At 36.4% G+C, this 13,824-nt stretch overlaps 1 protein-coding gene across 3 annotated transcripts; it reads right to left on the bottom strand.

The window, feature by feature from the left end:
• Window positions 1–593: 593 nt before the first annotated feature.
• On the bottom strand, window positions 594–10,144 carry LOC133821868 (uncharacterized). Of its 3 annotated transcripts, XM_062254031.1 has the most exons (4): window positions 9,923–10,144; window positions 8,517–8,872; window positions 2,109–2,257; window positions 594–1,084 (listed from the first exon to the last, which is right to left on the bottom strand). In XM_062254031.1, the coding sequence occupies exons 3-4, from the start codon at window positions 2,229–2,231 to the stop codon at window positions 1,025–1,027; spliced, it is 183 nt and encodes a 60-aa protein (XP_062110015.1). In that variant the 5' UTR covers window positions 2,232–2,257; window positions 8,517–8,872; window positions 9,923–10,144; the 3' UTR covers window positions 594–1,024. The 3 variants fall into 3 exon arrangements, with proteins under 3 accessions (XP_062110015.1, XP_062110014.1, XP_062110013.1); XM_062254030.1 differs by lacking the exon at window positions 8,517–8,872 and having other exon boundaries at window positions 9,923–10,143; XM_062254029.1 differs by lacking the exons at window positions 8,517–8,872; window positions 9,923–10,144 and adding an exon at window positions 7,363–7,705.
• Window positions 10,145–13,824: the final 3,680 nt, after the last annotated feature.

The raw sequence follows: 13,824 nt of genomic DNA on the forward strand, positions 1-13,824 counted from the left end.
GTTTTTAAAAACAAAAAACAAAAATAGTTACCAAACATATTTTTATTTTTTAAAAATAAAAAAACAAAAATAAAATAATATTTCTATTTTTGTGTTTAAAAAATTTAAAAACAAAAATTTTACCAAATGGACCAATTGAGAACCTCATTCATGCATTAATTCCTAAAAGAGTAAACACAATACATTCATTCAATGCTAGATGCACTGTCAACAAATGTGACCTCTAATATCACGAAATTGTTGTAGTCAGCCTTGAGTTGATGACATACCCAATTAGTCCCATCTTTGAGAGAAATGCTTTGTAGTATGCGACTAAGTGATATGTAATTCACAATTGCATCAATTATGTGTAACCTTACAAGTGCATGTACCATAGCATTAATTATATCTATTCTATATATATGAGAATGTCACTATACTACCAGAATGAAAGACAGCTATGTATTGAAACTTAATCAAGTTCCACAAGTCTGGCAAATTTTTCACTGTCTAGTATTTGCATAGTTGACAAAGAGATTGACTGACTTCACAAGAAAAAAAATTTCTCAAACAAATTCTTCCTGGAAGCTTTGATTAAAACACATCAATCAAGATACTCTGCAAAATCATGATAGTATTGTTTCACTGTTATTTCAGTGCAAAAGATGTACAATGTATCAAACCATGCGAAAAATTACTAGTGAGGTTTTGCTCATTTCTCCGAATTCTATAAATTAATATGTAATATAACTTCACTAAATAATAGAAAAACTTGCAAGAACCCGATATTTAGAAATTTTAACTAGCAACCATTCTATTTTTTTTTTTTTTTTTTGATAACCGAGGGTATTAGGGGCCCTACCCCCACTAATCCCTCGAGGCCCTGGCACTTGCAACCGGCATATTTAACCGGTATTCGACCTTGAGACTGCCCCAGTGGCCCCAAGAGGTATTTAGACGCTCGTGGGGAATCGAACCTGGGATGGGTAAGATCCTCAAGTTCGCCTTTACCACTTGAGCTACCTCTTGGGGTTTAGTAACCATTCTATTTTAATCCAGAATTCTTCCGTAAAGCAGATTCACGCTCTAGACAACGCCTTTCCCTCTGTGCAATAGAAATAAATAAAAAGCTTTTGAGGACAGCAAGGGGTTAAATCAACTAATCAAGTTTAGTGAGATACAAAATTGATAAAATAATCCCAATTAAACATATTGCACCACACAAGTCGTCTCTCTATGTGGCGAGTGGCGAGTGGCGAGTGTGTACCAGTGTCCTCTTGCTATGAGGAATGAATGAGAAAATATATGATTCTTGTTGCTGAAACAAAAGTCTCTTGATAACTACAGAAGTTGGCATTTTGTCAAGATGTGGTTTATAAAATTCAAAGTTTCCTAGACAAAACTAACTAATCTGGTATATACAAAAGATGTGGAATTCATATTTCCTGAAGAGCTCACTTTAACGCTCTCAGATATTTGTCACACACATACACACTAAAGCATAATACAAGTAGCAGCTAATCGAAAGTTCAGATAAATTAACTTTTAACATCACTAGTTTTTTAAAAATGGTTTGATAGGTAAAGCCTAGTGGTTACTCTATGTTTACAACCATGTACTAGGAAGATATTCTATTGTAGAAGAAATAAACCAGCCTATTTTTTAAGCAAAAGTAAATAAAATTTACATACCCTAACTTTCACTGAATTGGTATAAAATTAGAGAAAAATGACTAGTCATAACAAAAGATTTTAATACGAGAAATATAATGTGCACCAAAACATTACACCACCAACTGACGTGACATTTTATTTAAATTTCAGGTGGGACCCATTGTTTTGAAAAACAATGCACATCAGTTGGTGTTTTGGAGCACATACACACAACACAAAAAAACATATTTTATACACTTTTAATTAGTAATTGAGGTTGATCATGCTTTGGAATCTGCATGCATGTTATTATTGGTAGAATCTATTTTTTTCCCTTGATACTTTGTCTCCCCAAAACAATTTAGAACAATAATCTTCAAGGAAAGAAAAAATAAATTTGCAGTAGGAGATTATAACCCAAGAAGCAAATAAAATTAAATTAAAATTAGAAGAGAAAAGAAAAGAAAGAATGAATACCCTTCTTTCCCAATATGGCAGAAAGCAAACAAAGTCATAGACGGATTCAATGGATGAAACTAGTACAGCATTGACTCCAGTGAACACCAAAAGTGCTGTCATAGGTCGTGCTCTATGTGGCATCTTCCTTCAATACTGAGCTTTCAACTCTGTATGTATGAATGATGTAATTAAAATGAAAAACAAAAAAGTAAATATTGCAACAGGTAACAAGAAAAACTTTATGGGATGGTTATTCTTCCTTTATTATATAAGAGAACATATCATGCTAATAGCCATTATAACCACAATATGATCACACACATTGCAGAATCTCAAAAACTTGAAAACATAAAATAATAGTTCCCAAAACTTTGAAGACTATACAATTTCAGCAACCCACTTCACGGGCAACTTAATAAGAAACTATATACACTTGTTCACAAGAAAGTCAATTGTAAATTGTTCTAATGCACTATCATCAATCAAGGCTTTTCCAATTTCATATATTTAATTCAAACTCGTGGGAAAAAGTTATGTAATCAGCACTTCAAGTAAATAACTATCAAAATATATAAAGAAAATACTTCGAGTTAATTTCTATTGAACTCTATATAAGTGACATTTGCATCAATGAAATAATCATTTCAGTTTGAAATCTCTTAGGAAAGACAAAGATCACTACGCTAACCTCAGGTTTATTCAAAAATTTTATCGCACTCTATGAGAGATTAACCTTTTGTCCATCTAGACCTCTCTAATTTCCTATAATAACAGTTTAATACCATAGTACTCAACAAGACCCAAGATTGTTTCAATGGAATTTGCAACCTGTCATATATCATAAGCATACATTGTATTTACATATATGAAAGAATCGTAGCAGAGGAAAAAATAGACATCCAAGAAAGTTGACAAAAAGATAGCTAAATCAAACTCAATATTTAAATAACATTATCAATTAATTAAATTTACCTACAAAAGAAAACACACACACACACACCTCTTTCTCTCCACTAATCACTTTCCATGTTAAATAGTTTTAATGCATAGTTCATTACCAAAGGCATCCTAGAACTTTATTTTTTTTTTAAAAAGAGACAGAGGTCAAAGACTGACCTCAACTCAAAATAATAAAAACCCTCACTTGTGGCGGAGGAAAACCGTGGTTACAAATAAAACAACAAAACAGCCCAAAAAAAAAAAACACCACTAACCCCAAACAACTAAACTTAAATCTAGAAATTGGCCCAATCTCTAATAAGTTCAGAAAAGAGAACCCCCTCAAAAAATTTGTTTCTATACACCCAAGTAGCCACCCAGAATTTTATCTTATCCCAAATAGTGTCTACAGAATTAGATATATCTTCAAATAGTCTATTATTTCTCTCTAGCCATAAGGCCCAAAAAGTTGCCAACACGGTAGTTTGCCAAAGACGTGAAACTCGCTTGCCGCCCCCTAACTTAGTGTGAAACAAAAGAGTACAGTTAGAGGGCATACACCAAAGAATACCAAACTCAGCTAAGACTTTTCCCCACACTTCTCTTGAGAAATGACACTCCAAGAATAAATGGCTAGTGGACTCCCCTGCCTGCTTACAACAAACGCACCAAGCAGGGGACAAACAGTGATAGGGTCTTCTTCTTTGCAAGTTGTCTTGAACATTAAGTTTATCATTGAAAACCAGCCAGCCAAACACTTTAACTCTTGAAGGAGAGGCACTTTTCCACAAAGACTTCCCCACTCCCGAACTGAACCCAACTGAGCATAGCTTAACCTCCAAAAGGCCGATTTGCAAGAGAAAAATTCATTACCATCCTAGAACTTTATAAATAATGATAGTCAATGTCAAGTGTAAAATAGCAAATGACCACAATCATATATCTATAGAGACCATAAGAAACAAGTTGCCTATTTCCTGGCTACTGCCTTTGGAACTACAATTAATGATATGATTACAAGAGATAACAATAGTTATAAACATCAAGCTACTTTCGCTTGCCTAATCAAAACCCAAAAAGCTAATCATAATTATAACAAAAAATAATCTCTTTATTTAACCTTTAGTCCTTTACTGAAAGGAGGCACTAAGTGCCTATTTGGCATTGTTCTCTATTTTTTCATTTCAAAGTTGTGTTTTCATAAATGAGAACAAAAAATAATTTTTTAGATTTTTTATTTTTTTAAATAAGTAACATCCCAAATATTTAATATAAAGTAACTATGTAACTGTAATTTTTTTTATATGAGTTAAAAAAATATATAATTAGAGAAATTTTAACATCTAAATATTTTTAAGAAATTATTTAATCTAAAGTAAATAGAGAATCAGCATTAATCTACAATATGCCTATATAAATATAATTTTAATACGAAAATTATCCTCCAATATTGAAATACGGAGGACTAATTCCTATTACTATAAGGAGTCCACATAGTTTGAGCAATGCAATCTCGACAAACACAAATGTGCCATTTGTCATACTTTCCTTATTCACTTCATTAACCATTATATCAAGAAAGATCTTCTCTATTTATTGGTCCCCATAAACATGTGTCATCAATATTTGTGCTCTCAGTGGCCACATTTGAAATTGGAGGAGCAGGTAGTCCATCTTCTTGAACGGCAAAGATCTAATTCGAAAGGAACCATGGTTTACCACTTAAGCATATAAACAAGTCCAATCACAATTCTTTAACAAAGCTCAAGGACTCAACAATTATATTACAATGGTTTACTTCATAAATCTCACTCTACACATGCAGAACCCAAATAACACTAATCTAATTGATAGCATATCCTAGTTAGAGATTCCTAGCTAGATTGAGATGTTAGATTTGATTAAGGATGTGCATCTGCCGGAAATTTTAGAAGACAAAAGGATCTGGAAACCAGACACTAGCGGGGTTTTCAGTTGCCATTCGGCCTTTCGCAGCTTAGCCTATGATCATTTAGGGCCAGAGTGGCCGTGGGCAAGGAGGATATGGAAAAGTGGTGTCCCATACAAAATTAAAGTGTTTGGATGGTTATTATTCCTTGACAAATTGAGTGTCCATGAGAATTTGCAGAGGAGGAGACCTTTCCATTCCTTGTCGCCCAATCGGTGTGCTAACTGTAATAACAACAGCGAGTCAGTGGGACATTTGTTTCTTCGGTGCTCTTTCGCTAGCATCGTTTGGAATAAAGTATTACAAGAATTCGGGGTCGGTTGGTGTATGCCTTCCTCCTGTGCGCAATTGTTTCTCTCTCATTTGGAGGGAGGAAAGAGGGTGACGCGTTTATGGCAGTGTACCGTCCTCGCTACATTTTGGGCTATTTGGTTGGAGAGAAATTCGAGGACTTTTGACGATTCATCTTCTTCCGTGGACAACCTTTGGGATAAAATCAGGTTCTGGGTTGCCACTTGGGTGTATAGAACGAAAGAGTTTGAGGGTGTGTTCTTTCTAGATCTTCGTAGGGAGTGGGTGCATTTGTGGTCTTAACTTTTGTTTATTTATTTTTCACTATGTTATGTTACTACGGTATTCCTCCGCCATAAGTGAGGGCTTTCAATATTATTGAGAGGAGGTCATTTCGACCTCTTACTCTTTTTTCAAAAAAAAGTTTAGAAATTGGAAAGCAAATAAAATCTTAAAAGTACATCAGTGAAAGGGAAAGCAAACGAAAACCTCTTATATAATTGAGAGCCTATAAATGCAATCATTTATGAGAAAACCCACACTTAGTCTTTTTCACCAACCAATTATATGATTGATAATTCTAAGTTGTTTAGAAAAAAGTGACAACAGGTTCCCTGTAAATCCTGATTATCATTTATTGTTCTTCTCCTACATTCAATCTGAAGCAACCCACAACTATAAGAAACTATAAGAAACAATCCAGTACAAACAAAAAGGTGGCATTTGGGTGCAATGCATTTAAAATGAACTAATAAATTAAATTAAAATGAACTCTAGACCTCACATCGTCAAGTAATTCAGGCCCAGACATACAACGGAACACTTGAGCTTTAGAGAGGAACTATTCCACACGCATATAAATATATATCTTACCAATTATATAAATGGCTATCAAACGGGGCTTAATATGGCTTTAACAGAATAAGTTTTAAAACAAATAAAACTTTAACAGTGCCAATTAATCAGTCATCCATACTGAACAGTTGCTTCTACTCAAAATAAAAAAATATATATTCAAACAATTGCTCCCTTACACAAAATTAATTCCAAAACAATGCAACAATTCAGAAGTATCCACAACATTTCACAATCACAAACACATTACAAATACAGAAAAATTATCTCATCATCAATCCTCTCATCGGTAAAAAAAAAAAAAGCCCAAAATAAGAAAAACCAACTCCTAAAACAGAAATTCTGAGATTAATTTCACTTTCAGGAAGTGTTGGATTAATAGCCTGATTTCAACTCTGGAAACTTTATAGGAACATTGAAAAGGCTAGTGAAACTGAATTCAATATGGTTATCTACTCCTTGAACAAAAATTCTGAGATTGAAAGTGTTGAAGTAATACAGTCTGATTTCAACCCTTGAAGCTTTAAAGAAACATTGAAAAAATTAGTTATATTTTTTTTTTAAATAAGCCTATAGCATATTAATATTAAATCAATCATAAGCAAGATTCAAATTAGTATTCATGCAAAAACTAAATAGCTACATATGTTTAAAGAAACAGAGATGAAAAACTAATTGTCCTTTACATAAACACAGAAAACTAAAGTCAACGTCGTGTATTATATTTAGATTTAGAAATAAGTAAAGAGTTTATGACTTAACTACACTTAAAAGACTTGAAAGATGAAATCCTTCTACAACCAAACAACCAGTTTGAATTTAATAAAACTTATAATCAGTCAAAGAATTTGGAATTAATATGAGTAGAGAAACAAACAAGAAAAAAAAAATGCACTTAACCTCTACCAAAACCAAATTAAACTCAAATGAATAACCCATATGATCCAAAACACCAAAAAACTTATTCATTTTACGAAAACACTAACAGCCACAACTAACACATATACAAAGAAAACCAAAATTTGTCAAAAAAACAAAGTTAAGCATACTCATATTTACAAAATCATGATAAGAGCCAGCCTGATTAAGAACAACAAAAGCAGATTAAATCATGCACAAAAATACAAACGCAAACCCCTTAACCTTTTCCATTAAATGGAAACAACCATGAGTAAAAAAAAAAACATCAAACAATCAATACCATCAAACCCTTGACAGGAAGAGGAAATATACAATTACCCTGTCTAAAATAAAACACGCCACCACCGGAGACAATTCCATGCACACCAAAGCCGAGCACGAGTACCTCGAAGATAGAGTGTGCCACAGACCGAGTGAGGATGACGGCGAGATGGAGAGAGTAGCGGAGTTAGGAGAAAGTCGAGAGAGAGAGATAGTTCAGAAGTGAGGGAGATAGTGGAAAAGAGACCAGGGGTGGGCGATTGAGAATTGAGATAAGAAATTTTTTAGGAGAAATAATGCCGTGTAAGAGAAATGTGATTTAGATAGAAGATAAAAGATACCCTAGTAAAATAATGTGGGCTTGGGTGCTTATTATCATTGTTTTGGTACTCCACTAAATTTAACCTAATCTTAACAAACAAACAAAAAAAGTGGAAATTACATTTTATACCGGATTTTTATTAGTGTGAGTAAAAAATATGGTTTTTTTTTTCAAAATAAAGTTAATCTATGGCTTTTTATAAAATTTTTTTTATGGGTTTATTTTCTCTTAATTTTGCATAAAAGTTATTTTATGTCATAGTTTTACTCTTAATCAAGTTTTATTAATTTAGAAGAGTATATTTGTAATTTAATTATATTTTTTAGCTTATTTGTTTTTTTATATTATTAATTTTAAATTAAATTTTTCTTTGCTTGTTTTGCAAAATTCTCTTTTTTTTTTTTTTGTAATATGAATTGTGTTTAAAATTATTTTTTATTTATTATAAACATTTTTTCCCTTTGATCAATTCATAAAAGATGTAAACTATTTTTTCATGTGTGTACAGAACAGATACAGTTTCATCTCATCTCTGAAGCATTTTAGGAACAATAAAAAGGTTTGTTTAACTGCTTATACTATGATTAGAGCATGTAAATTTGAGTTCAATATATAAGTATTTTTCCAAATTAGAATTCATGCAAATAAAAACTTTGGCCTAAACCTTTGCCGTAATACTTTGGTCTAGGGAAATCAGATACAAGATCAGAATGAAACTCATCAAGACGAGTATAGCCTTGAATGACTCCATGTGCAACTAATACAAGAATCAGTTTCAAAATATCAAGGAGCCATTCCAATATATATCCATAATGATATATATATATGTGTCAATCTGTTTTAACGAAGCTATAAAATAAAATTGATAATTAATAATACAATGGCATACCTCCGTGAAGCGGTCGCCGGAGTGGGAAGGGAAGGCACTGTGTCCGTGAAGCAATCGCCGGAGTGGGAAGGGAAGGCACTGTGTCCGTGAAGCAGTCGCCGGAGTGGGCTGGGCAGTGCTGCCGCCGAGTCGCGTTTGCTCGGTCCGTTCTGTTCCGTCCGCGAAACAGAGAGGAAGAGCAGAGGAGGAGATGAGGAGATGATGAGAGAGACAGAGAAGAGACAGAGAGGAAGAGGCTGGGCTGGGCTGTTCCGTTCGTTTGGGCAGTCGCCGGAGGGAGGAGACAGAGAGGAAGGAACACAGCAGGGGCTGAGAGTATATGCGATAGAGAAGAGATAGAGAGACCGAGAGATGCCCTAGTAAAAAAAACATATCAGATTTTTTTTATATTTTAATTAATAATTATATAATAGTTTCGTTCGGTCTGGACAATATTTCCAAACCGACTGAAAAGTGGCGGTTTGCGCCGTTGGCAGTTTTTTCAGTGTTCGGTTTTTTCGGTGTTCGGATGGTCGATTTATTCGGTTTTTCGGATTTTATCCTCAGCCCTAATTAGAACAAAAGCACATGAAAAAACTTGTCAATGTCAATTCGATCTAATAATCCTATTCTACTCTCCAAATGTTCTATTAAGTTTCAGTTTCCCATCCTTAATAGGAAAAATCTAAGAGCTTTCCCACCCTTTAAATTTTGAAGAGTTCGAAGCTTTAACATAAACACAAGTACACAGCCACAAAGCTTTTCATTAAAACAAAAGGTCATTACACAACTAACAAAAAGGTCACACTTTCAACCAAATACAGCAAAGATTTTCTCTTTCCCTTGTTATCCTATTAGAGAATCTCACTTCGTTTGTCTGTTTCTATCTTTTTCTCTCTGACACTGATTTTATATAATATTAACCTAACTAATTACAATCGAACTGGTAATAGACTGATTATTATGAGAAATTCAATGAAATCGCAAACATTAATCTACTAACACACTCTCAAATCCAACGGCATACAGAAGCAAAAAAATAATTACAAGATAAGAAATCACAATGCAACTATATAAGAGCACGGATATAATTCATCCAATCCAAATTAATGTTCACAAGTCACAAAACTCAGCCATAAGAAAAAGTATATAATCTCACCAATTGAAAAAATTCAACAGAAACAAACGAATTAGAATCAAAAACTCTATCTGTATCCACGTAAGTAACCAACATTTGACAAAATTACTCAATTCCCTCAAAAGATGTAAAACTGAAACTTAATCAAAATAAAACAAACAAAGCTGAAAACTTAATCAAAAGAAAACAAACATACACAAATTTATCATTTACAATAAAAAAAAAAAAAACAGAACACAAAAGAAATCAATAGAAAATAAATGCGATGAATGAAAGAAGAGATTTATACCTTGTGAGTGTAAATGCCGGAGGAGGAGAGGCAGGGAGAGAATGCCGCCGGAGAGTGCCGAGTCTGCCGACTGTGAGTGTGAGAGTGCGAGAGAGTGAGTTGTTCTGTGCCGACTGTCGCCAAAAAATCGGTGGTGGCTGTCTCAGACTAGAGAAAATAAGATTGAGAGAGAAAGGGAATTAATGGGATAATCGGTGGTGGTGCCCTACCCAGCCTACGAAATCTGAAGCTTTTTTAAAAATAATATTTTTATTTAATAACTTTAATAATTAATATTTATATAATATTACTAGTAAAAATGGCACGTGCACGTGCACGTGGTATCTAAGAAAATTGATAATATATTCTTTTCGAAATATTTGTTGTATAAATATTGAATGTTTTACCCTTGTTTATTTATGTTAAATATTTATTTTTTTATTTTTACAACAAAAATACTAAATATTTATATTAAAGATAAATAACTAATTTTTTTTCTTTCCAGCAAAAATACTAATTTATTATTATTATTCATTTTCTTTGTTTTTAAGTAAGCATTGAGCTTAAGAAGTTTTTAGATTCTGAATTGATGTTAGCTCTATTCTATGGTTATTCTCTCTAATTGGTGCCTTTGTCTCAAACCCTTTTCGTATACTTTCTTTGTATTAGTTTGGTCTAACTAAAATCTTGAAACTCACTGCTAAAAATATAAAGCTCATGTAGAGTGAATTCAAAGAGAATGAGACATGTCTACATTCCATGAATATTTCATCTTATTGTCATGATAATACTTAGTTTTCACCAAAAAGATTGACAGTGTTTGGCACCTTAACTAAAAAACTATTTTTTGTTTTTAAAAGTTAAAAACTGTTTTTTGAAAATAAGTAGGGGTGTTTGGTGTCACAGGCCGGCTATTTGGGGATTCCAACTAGACGGAACGTGCGGCACTTGCAGACTCTTCAAGCTAGCAAGTCAGCCTACAACACACACCTACAGGCAAACAAACTCAGCGGTTAGCCACATACACATCTCGGACATGCAACGGGCAATAACGAAGTATGAGCAAGCACAAAGCAAGTCATTCCTAGGAACGTCCACACAACACAAAGCACACAACAAGGCAAGTGGCACACAAAGGCCCAACGAAGGTAACAAACAAGTAACACATAAGCAACAAGGAAGTACACAGGGGCAAGTATGGATAAATGTTATTTCATTAGTATATAGCCTTGATAGGGCAAGGGAGTACACAGCTTTGGCCCCTATCTGCTGATGGCCATGGTGCTTCCCTAAGTCACCAGGTCACCTCCCCCTAAGGAGCCTTCTAGGGAAATAAAGTCTTCCCAGGAACATATATGATTTTTGTCTGGGAGACATATGCAATATTACAAAACTGCCACTACCCTATCCCATGAGGTTGCTTGGTGCAAGACTTGACTAATGATCAAGCACCAAGGCATGCTCATTACAAAATGGCCCCATGTGGGTGTGCCAAAGGGGCAGCACGCCACACTCTCCCCCACTTAATCTTTCGGCGCCCTCGACGAAGTAGCTTGTAGATCTTTAATCTTCTGCGTGAGCTTCTTCAAGTCTTCCGCCCTTTCCCAGCTGATTTCGTCATCAGCGAGCCCCTTCCATTTTACCAGATATTCCTTATGCTTTTTACGGTCAGTGGTGACCGTTCTTTCCGCCAGGATTTCTTCAGGTTGACGCTTGCTCCTTGGCTGAACACTGACTCCTCCTCTGGTTGACTGGTTGCGCTCTGGATTGGCTGGATCTTCATGATACGGCTTCAAGTTGCTGACGTGAAGGACCGGGTGTATCTTCATCCAAGCGGGTAGGTCGACTTTGTATGAAGTTAGGCCAACTTTTGAGATGACTGAGACTGGACCCTCGTACTTGCGGACGAGTCTGATGTCTTTGTCCCCTCGGAATCTCAACTGTTCGGGCCGCAGCTTGATTAACACTAAGTCACCTGCTTTGAACTCCAGTGGTCTGCGCTTCTGATCTGCCCACTTCTTCATTCTTCTTGAGGCTTTCTCTAGATAAGCTCGGGCAATCTCTGTTGTCTTCTTCCAGTCTTTGGTGAAGTGAAAGGCTCGCGGGTTCCGACCGCGATATTCGTCCACTGTGTGGGGTAACAGTGGTTGCTGTCCATTAACAACTTCAAAAGGGCTCTTATTCGACGAAGAACTCTTTTGAGAGTTGAAACAAAATTGAGCTACATCGAGTAGTTGCGGCCAATTCTTCTGATTGGCATTGACAAAGTGGCGCAAGTACTCTTCCAACATCCCGTTGAATCTTTCTGTCTGCCCATCTGTCTGCGGATGGTAGCTCGAGGAAATATTCAGTTGTGACCCCAAGAGATTGAATAATTCGGACCAAAACGTCCCCGTGAATCTTCCATCTCGGTCACTGACTATGTTCTGGGGCACTCCCCAATATTTGACAATATGTTTGAAAAATTGTCTGGCTGTCTCTTCTGCCGAACAGTACTTCGACACTGGGATGAATGTTGCATACTTCGAGAATCTATCCACGACCACCAAGATCGCACTTAAATCTCCTGTCTTCGGAAGACTGGTGATAAAGTCAAGCGACACGCTCTCCCACGGTCGGCTTGGGACTCGCAAGGGCTCCAACAACCCAGATGTCTTGTTCCTATCGACCTTGTCTTACTGGCAGACCAGACATGTCTTGGTGTACTCCACTACATCGTCCCGCATTTGTGGCCAGTAGTATCCCTGCTTCAAGAGGGCATGAGTTCTCTGCCACCCTGGATGACCTGCCCACAGAGTGTCATGACACTCGCTTAGTAATGTCCTTCGCAAATCTCCAGCTTTTGGAACATACAAGCGTCCCCCTTTAGCCCACAGAAGGTCATCCTCCACCCAGAACTGGCGAGTCTTGCCTTCTTTTACGAGCTTCAGGATGGTCCTGACAACTGGGTCTTTTTCTAGGTTTTCTTTAATGCGTTCCTTGAGTGGAGTGTTCACCATGCTAGCCGATAAACTAGCCATGATCTTTAGAGTCGCCAACTCCGCTTTACGACTCAAGGCGTCAGCTGCCTGGTTCAAGCGTCCTGCCCTGTGCTCAAAACGGAAGTCGAATTCCGCCACAAACTCCTGCCATCGAGCCTGCTTAGGGGTCAGCTTCGGCTGAGTAAGGAAATGACTCACAGCTGCATTATCCGTCTTCACCACGAACTTTGACCCCAGCAAGTAATGCCTCCACACTCGCAAGCAGTGTATAACTGCGAGGAGCTCCTTCTCCTGGGCAGTATACCTCCTCTCAGCTTCAGACAGCTTGCGACTTTCGTATGCGACTGGGTGGTCCTCTTGTACTAGTACCCCTCCCAGAGCATAATCTGATGCATCTGTCTGTACTTCGAAGGGCTTGCTAATAGTTGGCAAGGCAAGAACAGGATCCTTCATCATGGCTTCTTTCAAACTTCTGAACGCTTCAGCACACTTGTCAGTCCACGCCCAAATCACACCCTTTTTCAGAAGCTCGGTCAAGGGTGTCGCCCTTCTTGAGTAGCCGTACACAAATCTTCTATAGTAGTTAGCTAGGCCCAAGAAGAAGCGGAGTTCTTTCACGTTTGTGGGGGCTTTCCATTCCTGGATTGCCCTCACCTTCTCCAGATCCATACGAATACGGCCACGTTCCACCACGTGGCCTAAGAACTTGATGCTCTCCTGTGCAAACGAGCATTTCTCTCGCTTCACATATAGCTGGTTCTCTCTCAACTTCTGAAGCACTTGAGCCAAGTGTTCTTGATGCTCTTCTATCGTGGCGCTATAAACCACGATGTCATCCAAGTACACCACCACGAACTTATCTAGATACTCGTGGAATACTTGGTTCATTAGTGTACAGAAGGTAGCAGGTGCATTTGTCAACCCAAACGGCATTACTCGAAA

This window comes from Humulus lupulus, chromosome 3, assembly GCF_963169125.1.
Source record: "Humulus lupulus chromosome 3, drHumLupu1.1, whole genome shotgun sequence".
Classification (NCBI taxonomy): domain Eukaryota; kingdom Viridiplantae; phylum Streptophyta; class Magnoliopsida; order Rosales; family Cannabaceae; genus Humulus; species Humulus lupulus.